Source organism: Piliocolobus tephrosceles, chromosome 12, assembly GCF_002776525.5.
Source record: "Piliocolobus tephrosceles isolate RC106 chromosome 12, ASM277652v3, whole genome shotgun sequence".
In the NCBI taxonomy this organism is placed as follows: Eukaryota; Metazoa; Chordata; class Mammalia; order Primates; family Cercopithecidae; genus Piliocolobus; species Piliocolobus tephrosceles.
In genome coordinates this window covers 89,085,241-89,108,532 of record NC_045445.1, presented here as the reverse complement: position 1 = coordinate 89,108,532, position 23,292 = coordinate 89,085,241, and the positions used below count along the sequence as shown (strand labels likewise).

Genomic DNA, 23,292 nt, shown 5'->3' with positions numbered 1-23,292 from the left:
CACACACACACACACACACACACACACACACACACACACACACACACCGGTGGGTGAGAGTCTCTGAGCCAGGGTCCAAGCCCTGTTCACCAGCTCCACTATCAAACTTGTTCTTTCAACTTGTCCAGCCTCCCCCGTCAGAAACTACTACACCAAAACCACAGAAAGAAAAATTCTCAAATTCTATAAAGCTAGGCTGATCAGGATTCCCCAAGCCACAGACAAAATTGGGGCACACTGCACAAGCACACTGCAGGTTCTGACAGATGGAGGCTGTCTCAATGGAAGAATGCTGTTCAGTTTGTTCCCACCAAGATATCACTTCACCCCCTCCCTGATGCAGCCAAAAGTCAGGGTGAAAAAATTTGTTTTTTCAGGGCCTGCAGAGCTTCTGGCACTAAAGCTAGGCAGTGAAATGGCACAGTTAATCTTAAGGAGATGGGACTGACTAGAAAGGAATTTGAACCCAGGAGTTTTCTAATAAACAATCTCATAGCTGGATGAGGCTAAGCTGTATATGTCTGCTGTGGACATGTTTCCAAGGCATTTGCGGGAAATGGGGATTCTGTTCTTTCTTTGTTCCCTCCCCAAAAGCATCTCTCCAAGTCCCGCTAGGCTCTGGCCCTCTTTCTCTAGAGTTACTGGTGCCTGGGCCTTTAAAGGGTGGGCTCTGGAGCCCAGTGGGTGCTCAGTGATACAGGGGTTGCTAGGATACTAGTAGAGGGCATTTTCTTTAATTCTTTGATGGGGATCCAGGAGCCAAAATCCCTAAGCTGGGATTTTGCCCCTCCTACATAGCAAAAGCTTATCCTCCACTCAAAGGGGCCAGAGAGGAGGGAAGGGAATGGAGGAGCTTTATTGGGAAAAGTTGGGACAAATCAGAGAGGAAAAGTCCTCTTGTCTTTTTTACTTCTCACCCATTTACAGTGGGGAGGTGGGAGGAGGAGGTGGTGCCAGGGGTGGGAAGAAAGGGAGAAGGAGAAAGATTAAGAGAGAAGGCAGAGGAGGAAGGAAAAAAGAAGACAAGTCAAAATGCATAGGGTTCCACTTCTCTGGGCTGCATTTCTCATTTTCTCCCACTCTTTTTTTGCTAGAGAAAAATGTCCTCACAAGTCTGAAGGAGAAATGCCAAACCTTTAGGATTCACACAAGTAAAAAGTCACACTGCTACCTTTTGTTCTCTACTCTCAAATTCCCTTCTGGTTGCTAGATGGTGGCCTGCCATCTGGCTAGCAACATCCCTTTATTTGCCTGGAGACAATTTTAAAAGCACTAACCCATTTCAACAGCTAAATTACTAATGGAAGGGCTCATTCAAGACACCTCCTTAGCCTGAGGGGTTTTAGGTGGTGAAAAGAGGACTGGCATGGGTGATACCCATCCATCCTAGCATTTGTGAAATCCTTATAGGTCCTAGCACAAGGAGGCCCTTCAGAACTCTGGAACTCAACACCATCTTTCCTCATTCCTACCACCACACCCCGCATCCACACTCAGGAGTGTGCTCCCCCACACACCCTGCCATGAACATACTGCCACACACCCTACACACATACATTCCCAGAGGCTTTCTGCCAAAGGTCTGTCAGGCTCACAGAGGATAAGGTATTTCCTGACACTACTTAAGTCATAAACTGAGATCAAAGACTAGTCTCAGAGACCCCTGCTCCCCTTGGGGGAAAAAAAGTCAAAAAGCATTCCCTTACTGCTGTCCCAGTTTCCTTCCCAAATAACTAGGCAAAAAAAAAAAAAAAATCCCTTAGCTTAAACTTGTTATCCAGGCTCTACTACCAGATATCCTTCCCCTCCTCCCATCACCCTTTGATTAACAGTTTGTTTTCCTTTTCACTTGTCTTTCCAGTTCATCTCCCCCTCTCCGACCCCCACTGACTTCAAGTGTCTAGGGGGTCATAAAATCATAAAATGCAAGAACTTGGAGGTCACCTAGTGGAACCATCCAAAAATGCCAATGTTACTGGGAATCCCAAACCCACCAAGGAGGAAAAAAAGTGCCCAAGGTCAAACAGATGCTGAATGGTAAAAACAAAAAACAAAACAAAACAAAAAAAACAGGTCTGCAGCTGCCCAGCAAAAAGCCATTCCCCACTCTCCAACACTGTATCAAAACAAAGTGCCCAGACAAGATATAAGCTTACTTCAAATAATACACTGAAGCTAAGGAAAAAAAAAAAAAGACTCACTAAATTATCTTTGCAAAGAAATAGGTTCTCAGTTCCATCCAGTGGGTCTCCACAAACGGACCAAAGAGTAATTAATAAGAATCAATGCCAGCAAACTTCCCAGATCATGTTTACACCATGGTACTAATTTCATTAAAACCTCAGCTTCTCACCCACACCAAGTCAAGGATAGCATGCTTTGAGGCCTAAAACCCCCTCTGACACCATTAAATAATACTTTCTGGGTCCTGTGGCCAAAGCAAATTCAAAGGCCCCCTTCACAGCCCCTCTCCTTTCAGAACCATTTCCAAAGAGACTGAACAACCGGACATGGAACTTGACAGCATAATGACAGCAGATTTGCACATCAGACATGAACAGCCACCCACATGGGTGGAGGGGGCGCATGTGCGTAGATGTGTATGTGCCCTGATTCACTGCTATAATACATGAGCCATAAATGGCATTATTTCAAGCCAGGTAAGCAATGGAATGGGGAAGTCCTGCCTACATTAACAGGGGAGAAAAAAACACAAAAAAACAAGTATTATACAGACTGGCATCGCAGACATTTTTTTTACTGGCTCTGCCAAGAGCTTTCTCAGAGGAAACAGAAATATAAAAATAATAGCAATAGCAATAATAACAGAAACCACCACTACCATCTGATACAGACAAGCAGTCATATCTCAAACTGAAATGTTGCTTCCAGCTCATGTTTTCCAAGCTCTCATCCCTTTCCATCTAGACATTTTTGGTTTTTGGTGATCAAATTTAGCACCAAAATTTGGTAACTCTTAATTTAGCACATTACAGACTTTCAGTTTGTTATGGGACTGTTTCAATTACAGAGACCTCTGATCTTAAAGTAACAAACAAGGGAACAAACAATAACATCACCACTTTCTCATCAACCTTATCAAGTTATATTTAAAATGTAGTTCAAGAACATCATTGCAAACAAGATTACCCCAAAGGAGCCATATCCAAATACTATTATTCCCAAGGTGAATAAAGAGCTGGGTTCGTGTGTGTGTTTGATGAGACAGACAAAATCCCCAAAATCAAATCCAGGGCTACAATCTTTGGGAAAGGGAGCCCAAATAGCTCCTATCAAAGTCCTCTCTTGCCGGTTCAAAAAATCAGAGAATGCTTTTACATACTATTTCATGATTCCAAAGACACTGACATTTTAAATATCTTAAAGCTTTAAGGTTCAAGAAGTGTTTTAAATGTGGCTTCTTTCAAAATTGAACCCTGGAGAGCAAACTGAGATTCAAAGGACACAGTCACCAACTGCCAGCACAACAGACCTGTGTCACTTCCCAAATTCTTGCTTCTCATTAGAGACTAAAGAATCATTTTCCCTAAATCCATTCCTTGCATCGATTATTTTCTCTCTAAATATCCAGTGCAAAGACTGTCTTTCCCACGATTGCAAATATTCATCATGCTCTTCCACAAACCCTTCTCCCCTCAAACAAACCCAAATGCACTCCTGATGGCAAGAGAAAAATTTTGCCTAAAATTCCCTGATGGAGTTTAAAGGTAGTCTTCAAGGAAATGAGTTGAGAAGACACCACAGACTGCAAAGCCACTGTTTAAGGACGCAGAGCTTGCTCCATGAACGCCACATAGATTAAAAATGCACACACGCATGCACACTTAAATAAAAAGCATTTCTTCATCAACAATTTCACTCAAGCAATAGGCAACTTTAAGAAGGCACGGGCATTCTTAAAAGACAAGACACGACAAAAGATTTAGGGAGAGATAATATACCAACGTCATACATATCACAGCGAGGCCATGTTGAAGCTCAAAACGTTTTCCCCCCTGAGTAAGAAAGCTTGTTCTTTCTCTCTCTTTCCCTGTCTGTCTGTGATTTTTTTTTTTTTCTCGGTGGCTCTCGGGATGAAATCAAAGCGAGAGTTCGCGACAGCTCAGGTGGCTGGACTCCATTCAGCGCGTTCCCAGGAAAAACATGAGTATGACATTGACAAGCAGGAGGACTACAATCACGGCAAAAACGACTACAGTTTGCACATCCAGGGTCATGGTGCAATGCAGAACACTGTAGTGTTCCAGGTGGGGGGCCGGCAGATTGGGAGATGTCAGTCTCTGTTCTGTCAGACTGTCCATACAGCCACCATGCTAGAAAGGAGAGGAGGAAGTAGGATGGTTAGGGAAGGGCTGGGTTTGGCGCCCGAGTTTAGTCGGGGGGAGGGGAGGGGGATGGGGACAGGGGTGCTTGGTTTCCCCCTTCTCAGGATTGGGCTTATCTTTCGTCCCTAGCTGAGAAATCTTAGCTTGCGCTGAAGTCGGCAGAGTCCAGCATTCTCTCTCGGGCGCCACGGAAAAGGCAAAATCCTAGCTTTCAAAGGGAAAGGCGGGGGGAACCTGTGAGTGGTTCTCCGGCGCCTGCTCAGTCTGTCCGGGCGTGCGTCCGTCCGCCTGCCTGGCTACCGGTCAGTCTCAGTCTCCCCTACTCCCTTTAGTTCGCTCGCTTTCCTAAGCTTGCTCGCTCTCTTCGCTGGGCTCCCGGCTGCCAGACACTCGTTCGAAGCCTGCCTTGCTGGCCCTATCCCTCTTCTCTCCCCATCCCCCGCACAGCCCATAGGCTGCCTTTTTATTCACTGAGCGACTGCGGGCGCTTGCGTGAGGCGCGGCCAGAGCCACTGACATACCCGCCGACCAATAACAGGTGCCGCAGTAGCACGTTCGTTGCCCAGGGGCGGGACTTGCCCTGGCGTGCTAGCCGCGACCGCCAATCAGAGGGCTCAAGGCTCCCAAGCAAGCTCGCTCTCTCCAGACCGGCGAGAGTCACCAGGCACCAGTTCTGGTTTGGGGGTGGGGAGCTTCTTGGGGGCGGATAGAGGGGGTATATAAGGAGATGGGGGAGGAAAAGAACTGGGAAAGAGGGAGGGAAGGGACCCAATAGGATGCAGAGGGAGGAAATCACGTGAAGAGGGAAAAAAAAGAAGAAAACACCAGGAGGAAGGAGAAGAGAGGGAAGATAATGAAGAAAGAGAATTGTGGGGAAAGGCAGAAAAAAGGATGGGAAAAAAATAACAAGGAATGGGTGGGGGGAAAGGATAGGTAGCTGTGGAGAAGGCGTGTACCTAGCAGCCACTTTGTTTGGAGCCTGGGCCAAGGAGGAAGCAAAGGTGCCTTTGGCCACTGCCTAAGAATTTACAGGCAACTCACAATTAGCTATAAAAAGCTAACAAACCAGTGTTGTGGACATAATCACAGGGACACACGACAGAATTTCCAAAATCCAATTCTATTTGGCTTTCCCTGATACCACTGCCCTTACCTGGTCAGATTTCCTTTCTTAATTATTGTTTCTTCAGACTAGGACAGTTAGCTTGCACTTTTCCAGCATTCTGGGTACTATGAAGGGAAGCCAGCATAGGGTTAAACATTTGCCATGGAAAATCCTCTATAGAACTTGCAGTCTGCTTGTAATCATTACCCTGCTCTGTGACCTGGTACTGGAGCTAAGGGGGGATAAGCCATGGAGTGGAGACCAGAAGGTTTCAAATTTACTCTCAGCCCTACCTCAAGCTTGCTGTATGACTTTTGGGCAATTCCCTTTTCCTCTCAGGGGTCTGTCTTCTGTCTCCCTCCTGTCAATGAGGACTTAGACTTATCTGAGAATTCAGTTAAACCTCAGAAACCCTCACCTCAGAAAAAAACAATTTCAGTGGTTCCCTGGGCCTTCAAACCAAGGACTCCCTTACACAGGAGATCTCTCAGAGCCTTTTTGCTCTTATATTAGAGGATTATATGACCGAACAGTAGGTATATACCTAAGAAAAATGAAAACACGTCCACACAAAACTTATACATAAATGCTAATAACAGCATTATTCACAATAGCCAGAAGATGGAAACAATTCAAATGTCCAACAACTGATGAGTGGGTAAACAAAATGTGGTATAGCCATACAATGAAGTATTATTTAACCATAAAAAGGAATGAAGTACTGATACATGCTACAACATAGATGAGCTTTGAAAATATGCTAAGTGAAAGAGGTAAACAAAAGGCTTTTGTATTATTCCATTTATAGAAAATATTCATATAGTTAGGGTAAATACTGTTACATGATGCTTTTGTTTCAGTTATATATAAATATAAATGTACTGGCCTGTGATGTGAAATGTATTTCTTATAGCAAGTAATACTCAAAACAGTTTGAAAACTACTCTTCTAGATTATGTTGAGACAGATACTGGTGATCAGGACAGTACCATAATATAAGCCACTACAATCTGTCTACTCGTCTTTGAAAGCTCAGTCTTATCCTGTCTCTATTTCCTCACTATTTTTTGACCCCTCAACCCACTACATCCTGGCTTTACCCTCATTATCCTATAGAAAACTGAATCCTCTTGTGAATAGAAAAAAAAAAGTGTTACTAAATCTCATGGCCAAGTTTCAGTCTTTACCTTTCCTAACTTTTCTCACATTTGACTCCACTGATGCCTTCCTCAATCCTGAAATGGTCCTTTTCCTTGGGAACACCATCCACATGACCTGTATGTTTATGGTGTCTTCACTTCCTGCATGGGTTGTTCTTCATCCAGTCATTAACGCCATGATTTCTCAGAGCTCTTCTGATCACAGTCCCCTTTTCTTCTCATTCTGCATTTGCACTAAATGGGCTCATCTACTTCTAAGGCTTGAACTACCATCTACATTGCACATTGATGCACCTCCTTTCAACAAAATTACACCACCACTGGGAAACAAAACAGACATAGGACCTTGCTTGCACGTAAGCAGAGAGCTGCTGATGACTCCAAGGTAGCTCTCCTGGACCCCAAAAATGAAGGTCCTACTGCTTTCTGGACATCTCCTCCTTAATATCTCACAAGCATATCAAACTTAGAAAGTCCCAAATTGAAGTCATCTCCTCCCACTCTTGCCAGTTTCCTTCTTCCCCTGAGTCCTTTGTCTCTTGGGAATGGCAGTCACACACTGAACTAGCCAGAAACCAAGAAAATATCTACAAGATTTTCCTCTCCCTCACCTCACTGATGGCCAACTAGTCTTTTAGTCCTGTTGATTCTCTTCCTCCTTAATCTCTCTCATTTGTCCCTTTCTCTTTCTCTCTGCTGTCACTAGTTTTAATCAGTTCCTCATCATCTCTGATCCATCATAATTCATTACCTGTTCTCCTGTGCTGCTCTCCCTCCCCAATTAAGCCTCTACTCTTCCGCCCCAATTCTTTCCTTAAAAGCAGTTTTGCTCTTATCAATCTTGTGGTAGATACTCTGGATTGGTTTTTAAGGATCCACTCCTTCTAGCCTGCCTTCCTATATTGCTGAAAAGCTAAAAACCAAAAAACTACAACAACAATAAACTGGCATTTCCAAGATTCCTTTGCAACCAGCGTTCTGGATATGACATAGTGATGCCAATCATATGCACATGAACAATATTTAGAAGGCGGTGGTTGGTGACGCATAAGTCATATCTCTGTTGCTTCTATTGGAAAGCACAATGGTGAAAGTGTTGGGGATTTTTGTGTGTGTTACCATAGGTTCCAGTGTCTAGCCACTGGCTTTGTGCATTCTGAGAGCCAGAGAATGGGACTTTTTTTTTGTCACTGAGGATCTGGTAGGCATAGTGATACTCTAGCCAACAGATGGTTAGGGCTGTGGCAGCTTCCTCATTCCTAAATTGCAGACAAGGCAGCATGCTCCTAGAGCCCCTGACGCCTCATCTTCCTGCTTGTCAGAGAGAGAGAGCAGCTACCCTGACATTGTTCTTGGAGGCATAGCCTAAAGCTTGCCCCTCCAGCTCTCCCACCAATTTTGTAAGCACTTTATTTTCTATATTAAAACCCCTTCTGCTGAAAAGAACTACAGTGGTTTATTTTTGCAGCTGAAATCTGACTTATATAACGCCTCTGTTCAAAGGCCTTCAATAGCTCCTCTGCGCATTTAAGGCAAATTCTGTAGTGTGGCATAAAATCTCCTGCCAATCTGATGTCCTTTGGCCTCTGTATCCTCAGCTCTTACCAGTGCCCTCTCATTCTCTATTCTCTAGCTACATAGAACCTACGGTAGTTCTCATAACTCATGAGATTCTCTTGCCTCAGGACCTATATAAACTGCTGCTTTATTTCTCCAGCTCCCCATCTCAAAGCTCAGCTGAGGTGCCACCACCTCCAGAAGGCTTTCTCTAATGTTCTCTTCCTCAAAAATATTCTGAATGATAGTCCTCTCCCATAGGATCCTATGTTTAACCCTCTTGAAACATTTATTAAACTGTATTGTATTTTTTTCTTGTCTGTATCCTTTACTGGACTGTGAAGCTAGGAGGGCAGAGACCATGACTGTCTTGTTTACTGCTTTCTCCCTTTGTGCCCAGCACAGTGCTGTACACTTAGGTGCTTCATAACAAACACCTGTTGGATGCATGAATGTCTCCTTCATCCACTGGTCTCCACTCAAAGACTCATATCTTCCAACCACAGAAGGCAACACCTGATGGAACCACAGAGAAAAATCTAAGCCCTTATATTCCAGGTTCACAGAGAAGGGATGCAACTTGTCCAAGTTTACACAGCTAATTGCTGGCAGAGTGGGAACCAAAGCCCTTGTATCTTAAGTCTCAAAAGTACTTTTGGGAGATTTCAGACCCTGGGACATGGCATTTGATACCAGCCCTGTCCATGTGTGGGTAGCTTTCTGAGTTATATGACCATTCAACATTGCTCACAATTCTTTTTTTAATATAGGAGTCCTCTACATTTGGAGTAGCAATATCCCCTCCCCAGATATATCCCTTCTTGCTGACAAGTCTCAAGGAATTAGATAATATCTTGGTCTAGCACAACTCCGGTTCCATCCTGCCATCCATTCTGCAACATCCCCGCTAACTGGTTATCCAGTCTCGCTCCAACACCTACAATGATGGGGCAGTTGCTCCCTCCCAAGACAGCCCGTTCATCTTTGGGACAATCTCAGATGGCAGAAAGTTCTTCTATCTCTTTGAGCCAGATGTTGTCACTACTTCTACCACAGCCAGGGCTGAGGAGCTAATCACTGCATGAGAGGGTCTGGAATAATAATGCCCTCAAATTCACACTAGTTCTCGGGTCTGAAAGGCAGTTCAACAGATTATGATAATGATAGTTAACACTTACAAACTGCTTACTCTGTGCCAGGCACTGTTTGAAGTCCTGTACATACATAAACTCTTTTAATCCTCACAACAACTCTATGAGGTAGGTACTATTATTGTCCTTATTTTGTAGATGAGGAAACTGAGGCAGAATGAAGTTAAATAACTTGCCTAAGGTCACATGGCTAGTAAGATATGGAGCGCAGATGTAAACTTAAATTGTCTAGCTCTAGAGTCTGCTATTAAACACTATTCTATATAAATGTCAATAGGTGACACATGTCCCATCTTTCAATAACATCTGACATGATGTCTTCTAGGTCACAGGAATAAAGTGTTTCAATGTCCTGATCTGGGCCCCAGTGGCCTACCTCCCAAACCCAAGATCCCTAGTTCTCAAACCTTTTCCTTCTATCAGGGAAAAAAAAAATTCCTGGTTGTCCTTTGCTTCTCATGTTTTGAATAGTTTCCCAAAGACCCACTTCTGCCAGGAAGCACTCCCAGGCAAAGTTCCATTTTTTGTCCCGATCCCCACTGGTGCTCACTTATTTCCCATACAACCCCTACCCTATCTTTCTTATAGTCCCTCATGCTTGCTACAGTCTACAGATATTGAATCCTGTCTGTTTATTGTCTTAGCTACTGATACAACTAGATGCTCTTGAATGTTCATGGGTATCATCTCTATTTAAGACAGACTGCCCCCTAAGGACAAAAACTCCTGTTGAGTTCAATTATTCAGCACAGAAATCACTACTCCTCCAAAATCAGTTCAATTCCATAAGCCCTTATTCTGACAGCTAAAGGATACAGAGTGGATCTCAGGGATTTTACAGTTTAGTGGGAGAGCTAATCAATGATGCACATAATTTCAGTGTCATACAGTAAGTATCCCAAGCACAATCAGGTAATGAATAAAGTTGTTGATGATTACAGAAAAAATAAATAATTTTATGTTCAAAAGGGAAAAAGAGATCATCTCCTCCAAACCTCCCTGTGTAGGTATCCTCTCTACAGTATATGAAATGTGAGGGGGAACCGAGGAGAAGGAAACACCTACTTTGGGCCCACATGGTGCTAGGTCTTTTAACATAATATTTTACTTAATTATCCCTAGAAGTTTAAGAAGAAGAAATTGTTATCATTATTTTAAAACTTTAAAACTATACCCGAGAGTGCTTACATCATTTGCCCATAACCATACAAGTTTGATGAAGCAGTAGCAGGATTTGAATTGAGATCTCTTTCCAAAGCCACCCTTTTCTTCAACTATCTCTTGTAAGTTTTGTCAAGCAGCTGCTGGAGTCTTTTCAGTAATAGGAAACTCATTCTGAAGTATCCAAGGCCATTATTCATTTTTAGCTGAAATTCACTCTTTTATGACTTCTGCCCATTTGTTAGAGTGCTACCCTTTGGGCCATGAAAAAAAAAAAAAAAAAAAAGCTGAGTCCTTCTAAGCAATAGAAAGCAGAAGACATATATTGTGGGTTCAGACCCTAATTTCTCCTAAGCAACCCCTCTGTATGCACGTGCATGCACACACACATACACACACACACGTTTTCCATAAAGAGATATATTACCATTTCTTTAAGCTCTTCCATTTGTGACATGGTTTGCAGTCCCCTCCCCAGGCTCATTGCTCTTCAGTGTATCTAATCACTCAGAACACATATCCAGGTGGGAATGACAATGAGAAGTAGATGGGGACTATCACCTCCCTTATTTTGAACACTGGTCGTCCTGTTAATGCACCCTTAGGAAAAATTACCTGTCCTCACATTCACATAAAATGGCTTATGCTCAGGGGTGCTGATGTGTCCCTACAATGCCTTGAAAAGTTCGTGCGAATTGAGAAGAGCAGTGGATAAGAAGTTAAAACTCATATGTAATTCCAGTCTCTGCTTCTTGGTAGCTGTGTGACTTCAAACAAGTCTCTTATCTTTCCAAAAGCTCAAACGGCTGACTTATTTTTAGTGGTAGATTTTAAAAAGCATTGGTAGTTTTAAATCTTCAACAGCCTTGCCAAAGGTGTAGCAGGCATACACTTGGTCTCAGGTGGTAACCTGCACAAATGACCATGGGTGATTAGCTTAAGTTGAATAATTGGGTTGCATAAAATTGTGTGGTGGAGGGTAGAATTTTAGTGGGAAAATCAAACATAGGATTAACAATTTGACTCTGCCCGAAGGCTTTTTAATTTTTTAAATTTGTTTAGCTCTTTCACCTCCTCAAAGAATATTTCCCTCACAACCCTCTCCAAGATTACACCACATCACTCTCTACCCCCTTATGCTGCTTTTCTCTCATGGCCCTTATCACTACCTAAAATATTATATATTTTTATTGTCTATTGATTTATTGTCTCCCTTTATAAAATGTAAGCTCCATGAAAGCAGATTGCTTTGTTCATATCTGTATCCTCAGCACCTAAAATAGTGCTCAGCACTCAATAAATATATTTTCAATGACTGAATAACTAAATTAATTAATGAATGAGTGAGTGAAGAGCAAGGTATAGCCCTGAGGACTCACAGTGTAAAATGTAAAGGAAGTCTTGTTATGGAAAGTATTCTCTGCTGCAGCCTGCGAATGCCAGTCTTCACCCTTCTCCCACCTCCAAGGGCCTTCATTAGTAAGTACTCCTCTAAAAGTTACTATAAAGATTACAGGTTGAGAATTTCAAGATCTCTTTGGTTTTCTGTTCTCTGATGACATAGTTGCCACCCTACACCACCACCCAGAAGCCTTTCCCTCAAGAAAAACTGCCTATACCACCCTCCTGTGGCTAATGACTGAATAAATACCTGAGTAAATACCCAGGAAACAGCAGTTTCCTTCTGTTCCTTCGCATGAATCTATTTTGGGCCTATTTCATATTTATTTTAGGCCTCTTTCAGTTCTATTTCAAGCAAACTAGTAGGCCAGACCATCTGGCTCTACTCAGGGTAGAGAGAGAACTGGTTGGAAAAGAGCAGCAAAGGTCTAAAAGCCCCTTTAGAGGAAGTACAATGGTTTCCTGTCAAGCTCAGGATCTTTCTGGGGCAGCTAAAGTCAATCATGCATCAGTTCAAGACTGTGGTGGGGAGTGAACATTTCTCTCAGTATCAGAACCCAGTGTTTAGTTGTAGAGCCTAATCTCCTGGATAATTCAACTCCTGAGCCTCATAACTCATTCAGTCAGCTAAACCCCCGCTGATCTCCGTGTCCAGGTGTATTTGTTTACAAGTTTTATTTGAACTGCAAACCATTAGGGACCAATGCCCCTAATCACCCATCATCAAATTAAGCATGGAGCTTTGCTTATAAGAGCTACTCAACAAGAATCACATAGATAAGCAGGTAGGTGGGCAGGTAGGTAGTCAGGATATGGCAATATGTTGAAATTGCAAAACAAGAGAGGGGGTGAGTATAGCTGGGGATTTTGTAAGAGGCTACATTATGTGACGGAGGGAAACTAAGGAATTCACTTTGAGGAACTGTATTTTCTGTAGAAGGGCAAGATAGTCTAGCAATGAAACTCCTGGGAAGATGTTAAGAAAGGGCTGGACATCCCCAAAGATTGATAAAGAAGAGAAGTGTGCAGGACACATAAATAGATGGGGGCTTGTAGAAATTCATGAGGGCCTAGCTAAGACTGCTGAAGCTCTCTGTGGACTGATAGGGAGAGATTTTGAAGATATACAATGTGGAAAAAGCAAGATGCAGAATACAGTTGACCCTTGAACAACACAGGTTTGAATTGCACAGGTCCACTTATACCGGGACTTTTTTCAATAAAAGTTAATACAAAGTATGCCTGCCTCTCCTGCATCCCATTCCACCTCCTTAACTTCTTCTGCCTCTGCTATCCCTGAGACAGCATGAGTAACCCCTTTTCCGTCTCCTCTTAAGCCCACTCAATGTAAAAACACTGAGAATGAAGACCTTTATTGTGATCTACTTCCACATAATGAATAGTAAATATATTTTCACTTTCTTAGGATTTTATTAATAACATTTTCTTTTCTCTAGCTACTTTATTGTAATAATACAGTATATAAAACATATACAAAATGTGTCAATCAACTGTGTTTGCTATAGATAAGACTTCCAGTCAAGAGGAGGCTATTAGTAGTTAAGTTTTTAGGGAGTGAAAAGTTACACGTTGATTTTCAACTGCATGGAGGGTGGGATTCAGTGCCCCTAATCTCCACGTTGTTGAAGGGTCAAATTTAGTATTATGATGTGTGATCTTTTAGGTAAAGAAGAGGGGAAATAAAATATATTTGGATTTGCTTATATCTGCATAAAGAAACTCTGGAAGGATACATAGAAAGCCATTAAGTTTGTGATCTCTGATGGGTAGATAGAGAGATAGACTGTATACATTTTTATAGTTTGATTTTTTTATCATATATACTAGCTATTCATATATTAAATTTAAAAATGTTAAATCCATTATGTGATCTTAATAAGTCCTCTCTCTCTCTCTTTCCCCATGCCCTCCCCCCACCCTGTGCTTCAGTTTATCAAGCTAGGAAGATCCTAAGAGTTAGAAGTAGTGTATAGCCTTATGGCTAAGAATATAGGCTCTAGAGCCAGCCTACTGAGATCCAACCTTAGTTCTTTCAATTGCCAGTTGTGAGAACTTGAACAACTTATTTAATGTCATTGAGCCTCTCTTTACTCATCTTTAAATCAGGGAGAATGGTAGAATGTCATGATACTCATGCTGCCCCTCATTTTAAGCAAACCCCTGACTCTCAGTCACCTATTTTCCTCATTTGCAAAACAGGGGTAGGTGTTCATGAGGGTTTAATGAGTGAATAACTGTAAAGTACTTAGAACAATGTCACATAGTAATGCTCAGTAAATGATAATAAATACTATTATTTGAGGGTGTGATTATATGTGCCTAGCTTTAGACAAATCATAAACTCCCTGAGCCTCAGTTTCCTCATCTATAGATAGACATAATGCCTGCCAAAGAGATGATGAGATCATGGATTTGAAAGTACTCTGTGGAATGAAAAACTCGGTTAGTATATCAAGAATTGCCATAGTTCAACTTACAGAATGGGTGAACATTTTTGCAATCTATCCATCTGACAAAGGTCTAATATCCAGAGTCGACAAGGAACTTAAACAAATTTACAAGGAAAAAACTAACAACCTCATTAAAAAGTGGGCAAATGACATGAACAGACACTTCTCAAAAGAAGACATTCATGCGACCAACAAACATGAAAAAAGCTCAACAATACTGATCATTACAGAAATGCAAATCAAAACCACAATGAGATACCATCTCATTGCCATTCTGACTGGCAATTACTAAAAAGTCAAGAAACGACATGCTGGCAAGGATGTGGAGAAAAAGTAATGCTTTTACACTGTTGGTGGGAATGTAAATTAGATCAACAAGTGTGGAAGACAGTGTGGCAATTCCTCAAAGATATAGATGCAGAAATACCACTTAATGCAGCAATCCCATTACTGGGTATATACCCAAAGGAACATAAATCATTCTCTTATAAAGATATATGCATGTGTATGTTCATTGCAGCACTATTCACAATCGCAAAGACATGGAATCAACCGAAATGCTCATCGATGATAGGCCGGATAAAGAAAATGTAGTACATATACACCATGGAATACTATGCAGTAATAAGAAGGAATGGGATCATGTACTTTACAGGGACATGGATGGAGCTGGAAGCCATTATCCTCAGCAAACTAACGCAGGAGCAGAAAACCAAACACTGCATGTTCTTCCTTATAACTGGGAGCTGAATGATGAGAACACACGGTGGGGAAACAACACACTGGGGCTTGTTGGAGGTGTTGTGGGAGGGAGAGGATCAGGGAGAATAGCTAATGGATGCTGGGCTTAATACCTGGGTGATGGGTTGATCTGTGCAACAAACCACCATGGCACATGTTTATCTATGTAACAAACCTGCACATCCTGCACGTGTACCCTGAAACTTAAAAGTTGAAGAAAAATAAAACAACAAAAAATAATTGCCATAGTAGAAAAACATGAGGTACTAAATGAAGATCTCACCTATTCAAGGCTCCCCCTTCCCACCCCCAGCATTCTAAATAAGATTGTATCAGAGGGTCAAGTGGAGGTCTTTAAAGGCCATGAGTCATTTGTGTATTAAGTTTCAGGAAATGAGTCCCAGTTTGAGTCCCAGTTCCCACCTCCCAGAAGCAGAGTGGACAAAATGAGCTGCACACCAGTGGTTGCCAGTCCGTCATGAGATGCCAAGTGTTTCCATGTAACTGTTCCTATTTCTAGGAGATGCTAGAGCTCAGTGCTGCCCCCGCTCCCCTCAGCTGCTTCTCAGAAAGGAAAGGAAGTAGCACCAGTTCCAAAGGCTCACTCTCCCCTCTCCACACATACACCCAGTTAACAAGGATTAAAAAATTAAAAAAAAAAACAACCCCTCACTTAAGCAGGAGCACCAACTCTCCAGATCTTAGCAACCTTAGCAACCAGCCCTTACAATCATATTTTATGACATAGAAAGTTGTTTCATAACCATTATCTGATTTGTACCTCACAAAAGCCCAAGGAGACTGGAAAGGGGTAGTGGTGGGGGTGGGGTGGTTCATCATTCCCATTTTCCAGAAGGGAACGACTGTTTCTGAGGAAGTAAATGACTTGCCACTGCTCTTACTGCTTCATGAAAGAGTGGAAAGAACAAAGGATGAACAGCCAGAAGACCCAGTTCCGGAAAAAGTGTTTTAGAATCTGTACAGTTCTATACATTTGGGATTTTTAAAAATTGTCATGCTAGAGCCAGGCCTAGAACCTGAGTTTCCCATCCTCCAGGTCAGAATTCTTGAAGCTTTACTATACTGTTAATGGAGAAAGGAAGAGCAAATAAAGAACTAGAAAAAATTATCCCCTAAGAATAACTGCACCTTATATGTAAACAGAATTTTGCAGCTTCCTAAATACTGTGGCTTTTTATCACATATCAACCTCCTGACAACCTTGTGAGGGAAATGCAGCAGGAAATAGGAACCTAAAATTTTAACCACCCACATGCATACTTCTTATCCATCTTCTCTGCTTCATTTTTTCTCCTTAGCATGTAAAACTACCATATTACATATTTAGTCATGTTCTTAGCATATAACTTCCCTTCTAGAATATATGTTCCCTGAAGACAGAATTTTTGTCTGTTTTGTACACACATCTAGTGCCTAGAACAGTGCCTGCTACATAACAGATGTTCAATAGTACTGAATGACTGAATGAATGTGTGTGCATGCACACTGAGAGGAGGAAATGGAGGCAGGGAGAAAGACCCCATTTGTGTGTAAACTGATATCCAGAGGAGTTAGGTAATTTTTCTAGGAATGACTTCTGACGTGTCTTGTTTCAGCCTGTTCCCCTCACCCTACTGCTTGGCTGGTTCAGTGGCATCTTACCTGGGCCAAAAGAAACATTTTCTACCAATGCCTCTGTCCTCTCTAGGGCCAGCTCCAGGCTTGATGGCTACAGGTTGCCTGAGGTTCACCCCTTCATCAGCTCACTCATCCACTCCACAAGCAGTAACAGAGTGCCTGTTATGTCTACAAAAGGCATTCTGTCAGGCTTCACTGCCTTTACATACCCAAATGTATGCACCTCACAAACACTCAAAGGGCTTTTCTGAGTTTTCCTCTCTGGAATGTACAATGGTGAAAGAAGAAAGAGCAAAAATCATTTGAGTCTTCTCAGCACATGGCCTGAATGTACCTCTCTTCTATGCCCTACCTGCATTTTCCTCACTAAAGAACTGTGCCCCTCTAGCTCTCATCTTGTGTCCCCCGCATGTGTGTGCCTAACCTCAGCTGAGCCATCCAAGACCCCTGATCACCAACCCTAGTCCCCCACGCGGCCCCTCATCCACTCCGACAAGATGAAAGAAACAATCACGAACCAGGAAAACCCACCAAACTGCAGGAAAGGAACTGCTCACAGAAAGAAGGAGGTGGTTCATAAAACAGCCACAGCAGATGATTAAAAACTTCAGTTCTCCTTAAAGAAGTTCAAGGTAAACAATGTCTCTGGTATTGAGGAGGTGAATATGTTTACAAACCAAGGAACAGTGATCCACTTTAACAACCCTAAAGTTTAGGCATCTCTAGCAGTGAACACTTTCACCATTACAGGCCATGCTGTGACAAAGCAGCTGACAGAAATGCTACCCAGCATCTTAAACCAGCTTGGTGCAGTTTGACTACTTTAAGGAGACGGGATGAAGCTCTGCCTAAACAATATGTGGATGAAAAAGCACCACTTGCTGCTGGAGAGGATGATGATGATGAAGTTCAAGATCTTGTTGAAAATTTTGATGAGGCTTCCAAGAATGAGGCAAACTGAACTGAGTCAACTTCTGAAGAAGTGCCCCTTGGACACTGCAGCTCTTTTCAGTTTTTGCTTATAAACAATTCGTGCTTTGCAGCTAATTAAGATGAAGAAGGCTGGGAATAAAGTTTGAGATAAAGGTTAATAAAGTTCTTTAGTTAAAAAAAATTGTGCCTACCTCATAATATCGTTGAGAAGATTATATTAGATACACATGCAAAAACATTTAGAACAGTGCCTGGCACAAAATAAATGCTGGCTTGGTAAAGGTAAGCTATCTTTCTTAAGACATACTACATTTATAAGCTTATTCCTGGTACCCCTCACCTCTAGAATGAAGGAGACTGGGCACTGTTCACTCCTGGAAAGTGAGAAGAGTAATGACCAAATGACTACTATGGAGTTATACACCTGGTTTTCATTCTGGCTCCGTTTGGAGATAGTTGTATGGAGAAGATATTCCACCTCTTCCAGCCTTAGCTTCCCCACCTTTAAAGTAGGGAGAGTGTTGTTGTGAGGATTACATGAATTAATGCATGTCAAGGCACTTTTTCTTTATTTCAGTAGCTTTTGGAGAACAAGTGGTTTTTGGTTACATGGATGAATTGTATAGTGGTGAAGTCAGATTTTGGTGCACCAGCCACCCAAGTATTGTACATTGTACCCAATATGTAGTTTTTTTATCTCTCATCCTCCAACCCTTCCCCTTCTGAGTCTCCAATATCTATTATACCACTTTGTATGCCTTTGTGTACCCATAACTTAGTCCCCACTTACAAGTAAGAACATACAGTATTTGATTTTCCATTCCTAAGTTACTTCACTTGTAATAACAGCCTCTAGCTCCATCCAAGTTACTTCAAAAAACATTATTTGCTCCTTTTTTATGGCTGAGTAGTATTTCACGGTGTTTATATACCACATTTTCCTTATCCACTCATTAATTGTTGGGCACTTGGGTTAATTCCGTATCTTTGCAATTGTGAATTGTGCTGTGATAAACATATGTGTGCAGGTGTGTTTTTGATATAATGACTTTTTTTCTTCTGGGCAGATACCCAGTAGTGAGATAGCTGGATCAAATGGAAGATCTACTTTTGGTTCTTTGAGAAATCTCTATACTGTTTTCCATAGAGGTTGTACTAATGTATATAATATTGTTTGACTCTGTGTCACCATGCAGATTTTACCTTTAAATGTAATAATTCCCACGTGTTATGGGAGGGGCCAGGTGGAGATAATTAAACATGGGGGCTATCTCCCCCATATGGTTCTTGTAATAGTGAGTGAGTTCTCATGAGATCTGATGGTTTTATAAACGTTTGGCATTTCCCCTGCTGGTACATTTTTTCTTTGCCTGCCACCATCCACTTAAGATGTAACTTGCTCCTCCTTGCCTTCCACCATACTTGTAAGACCTCCCCAGCCACGTGAAACTGTAAGTCCAATTAAAACTCTTTCTTTTTAAATTGCCCAGTCTCAGGTATGTATTTATCAGCAGTGTGAAAAAAAACAAATATAGTAAATTGGTACCGGCAGTGGGGTGCTACTAAAAAAATTCCCAAAAATGTGAAAGAAACTTTGGAACTGGGTAAGAGGCAGAAGTTGAAACAGTTTGGAGAGCTCAGAAGAAGACAAGAAAATTTGGGAAAGTTAAAAACTTCCTAAAAACTTGTTACATGGCTTTGTCCAAAATGCTAATAGCAATATGAACAATAAAGTCCAACTGTGGTGGTCTCAGATAAACAAACATAAGGAACTTGTTGGTAACTGAAGCAAAGGTAACTCTTGTTATGTTTTAGCAAAGAGACTGGCGGCATTTTGCCCCTGCCCTAGAAATTTTTGAAACTAAACTTAAAAAAGTAATTTATGGTGTCAGGTGAAAAAATGTCTAAGCAGCAAAGCATTCAAGAGGTGACTTGGGTGCTGCCAAAGGCATTTAGTTTTATAAGAAAAGCAAAGCATAAAAGTTTGAGAATCTTGCAACCTAACAATGCAATGAAAAAAAAATCCCATTTTCTAAGGAAAAACTGAAACAGGCTACAGAAATTTGCATAAGTTACAAGAAGTTAAATGTTAATCCCCAACACAATGGGGAAAGTGTCTTCAGGGCATGGCAAGCCTTCCTATCACAGGCATGGAGGTTTAGGAGGAAAAAATTGTTTCTTGGGCTGGGCCCAGGGTCCCTCTGCTGTATTCAATCTAGGGACTTGGTGCCCTGTATCCCAGCTACTCCAGCCATAAATAAAAGGGGCCAAGGTACAGCTCAGGCTGTTGCTTCAGAGGATGCAAGGCCCAAGCCTTGGCAACTCCCATGTGGTGTTAAGCCTACGGATGCACAAAAGTCAAAAATTAAGGTTTAGAAACCTCTACCTAAATTTCAAAAAAATGTATAAAAATGCCTGGATGCCCAGGCAAAAGTTTGCTGTGGGAGGGGGGATGCATAAAAAACCTCTGCTAGTGCAGTGTGAAAGGAAAATGTGGGGTCAAGCCCCCACACAGAGCCGCTACTGGGACACCACCTAGTGGAGCTGTGAGAAGAGGGCCACTGTCCTCCAAACCCCAAAATGGTAAATCCACTAATAGCCTGCATCTTGTGCCTAAAAAAGCTGCAGACACTCAATGCCAACCCGCGAAGGCAGCCAGGAGGGAGGCTGTTCCCTGCAAAGCCACAGGGGTGGAGCTGCCCAAAACCATAAAAACTCACCTCTTACATCAGCATAACCTGAATGTAAAATATAAAGTTAAAGGAAATCATTTTAAAAATTTAAAATTTAATTGCTCCACTGGATTTGAAACTTGCATGGGGCCTGTAGCCCCTTTGTTCTGACCAATTTCTCCCATTTAAAATGACTGTGTTTACTCAATACCTGTACCCCCACTGTATCTAGAAAGTAACTAGCTTGCTTTTAATTTTGCAGGCTCATAGGTGGAAGGGACTTGCCTTGCCTCAAATTTTAAAATGTAAACTTTTGGGTTAATGCTAAAATAAATTAAGGCTTTGGGGGACTGTTGGAAAGGCAAAATTGGTTTTAAAAAGTAAAAACATAAACTTTGGGAGGAACCAGGGGTGGAATAATATGGTTTAGCTCTGTGTCCCCACCCAAATCTCACCTTAAATTGTAATACTCCCTACTTGTCGAGGGCGGGGCCAGGTGGATATAATTAAATCATGGGCGTGGTTTCCTCCATACTGCTCTCATAATAGTGAGGGAGTTCTCACAAGATACAATGGTTTTATAAGTGCCTGGCATTTCCCCTGGTGGTACATTCTCTTTGCCTGCTGCTATCCACATACAATGTAACTTGCTCCTCCTTGCCTTCTGCCATAATTGTGAGGCTTCCCTAGGCATGTGAAACTGTAAACTGTAAGTCCAATTAAACCTCTTTCTTTTGCAAATTGTCCAGTCTCAGGTATGTCTTTATCAACAGCGTGAAAACAAACTAATACAGTACATTTCAACCAGCAGTATATAAGTGTTCCCTTTTCACCACATAAATGCCAACATCTATTGTTTGTAGACATTTTAATAATAGCTATTCTGGCTGAGTAAGGTTGTATCTCATTGCGATTTTAGTTTGCATTTCCCCGATGATTAGTCACATTGAGCATTTTTTCATATATTTGTTGACCATTTGTATATCTTGTGAAAGTACTTTGAAAATATGAAATACCAAATGAATGTGAAGGATTATTATTACATTGAAATAGTAAAGGCTATCATTAATTGAGCCCTTGCTATATGAAAGACACTGTACCAAGTGCTTTAAATGAATATTCTTCATTTAAATTAATATTTCATGCTCAAAACAATAGTACCAGTGACTGGATATTATCATTACTCTGGTTTCATAGGCAAGGCATGATGATCAATTGTATGTATCAACTTGGCTGAGCCACAGTGCCCAGATAATTGGTCGATTATTCTGGATATTTCTGTCAAGGTATTTTAATAGATGAGATTTACATTTAAATTGGTGGACTTTGAGTAAGCCAGAATACTCTGCATAATGTAGGTGGGCTTCATCCAATCAGCTGAAGAACTTTTTTTTTTCCAGGTTCAAGCGATTCTCATGCCTCAGCCTCCTGAGTAGCTGGAATTACAGGCATGAACCACCATGCCCGGCTAATTTTTGTATTTTGAGTAGATACAGGGTTTCACCATATTGGCCAGGCTGGTCTTTAATTCCTGACCTCAAGTGATCCACCTGCCTCAGCCTCCCAAACTGCTGGGATTACAGTCATGAGTCACCATGTCTGACCTGAAGATCTTAATGGAATTAAAGACTGACCTTCCCTGAGCAAGAAGGAATTCTGCCAGCAGACTGCCTTTGGACTCTGACTGCAACTCTTTCCTGGGTCTCCAGCTTGCCTACCTACCCTGCAGATTTTGGACTTGCACCACCAAAACTCTGTGAGTCAATTCCTTAAAATAAATCTCTCTTTCTTTATGTATGTACATAAATTATTGGTTCTGTTTCTCCGGAGAAACATTACTAATAAATACGGAAACTGAAGCTTAAACAGGTTAAGTCACTTGCTCAAAATTACACAGCTGGTCTGTGGCAGAGCCAGAAAGCTAGGGGTCATCTTCCTTGTTACCTTTCTGTCTTATATGTCTCTGAATTAATTCATGAGCAAGTCCCATTGATTTTATTTCAAAAATGGATGTCGGTCTTCCCTCCTCTATCCAACTCGAATAGCTGAATGGATTTTTGCAGCAGCCACTCAATTGGGCTTACCATCTCTACTTTCACCATCTCCTATCCATTCTCTACAGGGCCATATGCAAAAGTCCTTTTCTTGTATCACAAAGCAGACCCTATCATTCCACTCCTTTGAACACTTCCTATTGTGTTTAAAATAAATAATGCTTGCCATGTGCCCAGTACTGCCATGCATACTGTGAGCATGTTAACTCACTTAATCCTCACAATAACAGTATGAATAGTGTCATTATTTTCCTTACTTTTCAGAGGGCATTACTGAGGCACAGAAAGATTGGGTAACATTCTCAAGGTCACATAGCTAAGAAGTGACACAGTCAGAATTTGAACCCAGGGAGTATGGTTTCAGAGTCTGTGCTATTGACCACTGAACCACACTGACTTTGAGTAGAGCCAATTCATACTTTCCTTGGGCTTACAAGGTTCTTTGTGAGCTGGTCTCTGCCTTACTCTCTACCCTCCTATCATGCCACTTGTCTCCTTCTCTCACTGTGTCAGTCACACTAGCCTTCTTTCTGTCTCTCAAGTGTACCAAGTTGTTTCAACCTGAAGGCCTTTGCATGTGCTATTCCTGCTGCCTCCCCTCAACTTCCCATAAGCCGCACTGTTTCTTCCTTTTTAAAATTGTAATCCAAATGTGTCAGGTTCCTTCCCCAAGTCTCTACACAACTGACTCAGCTGAAATGTCATTTCCCTTGTGTGCTAGGCTGACCCTTTGACAGTATATCTCCTCATGGCAATAGGATCTTTTAGAGATAGCTAAATGCATTTCTCTGTCCAGTTTCCTCCACTGTCCAGTTTCCATCATCTATCAGCTTAATCACTTACAGAACTAACCACATTCTAACACACATACACACACACACACACACACACAAATCAGCATC

General features: G+C 41.8%; 1 protein-coding gene across 4 annotated transcripts in view; it reads right to left on the bottom strand.

The window, feature by feature from the left end:
- The window catches only part of ARHGEF9 (Cdc42 guanine nucleotide exchange factor 9), a 170,693-nt gene that overhangs the window by 133,448 nt on the left and 13,953 nt on the right, over positions 1-23,292 (bottom strand). The window contains exon 1 of one of the 4 annotated variants that reach the window (XM_023198446.1): positions 3,963-4,809. The exons of 1 other annotated variant lie outside the window; for it this stretch is intronic. In XM_023198446.1, coding sequence (XP_023054214.1) covers positions 3,963-3,971 — 9 coding nt within the window. In that variant the 5' untranslated portion in view covers positions 3,972-4,809. Of the gene's footprint in view, positions 1-3,962; positions 4,810-23,292 lie in introns of those variants that run through there. 2 more of the 4 variants (XM_023198447.1, XM_023198448.1) reach the window with 2 other exon arrangements.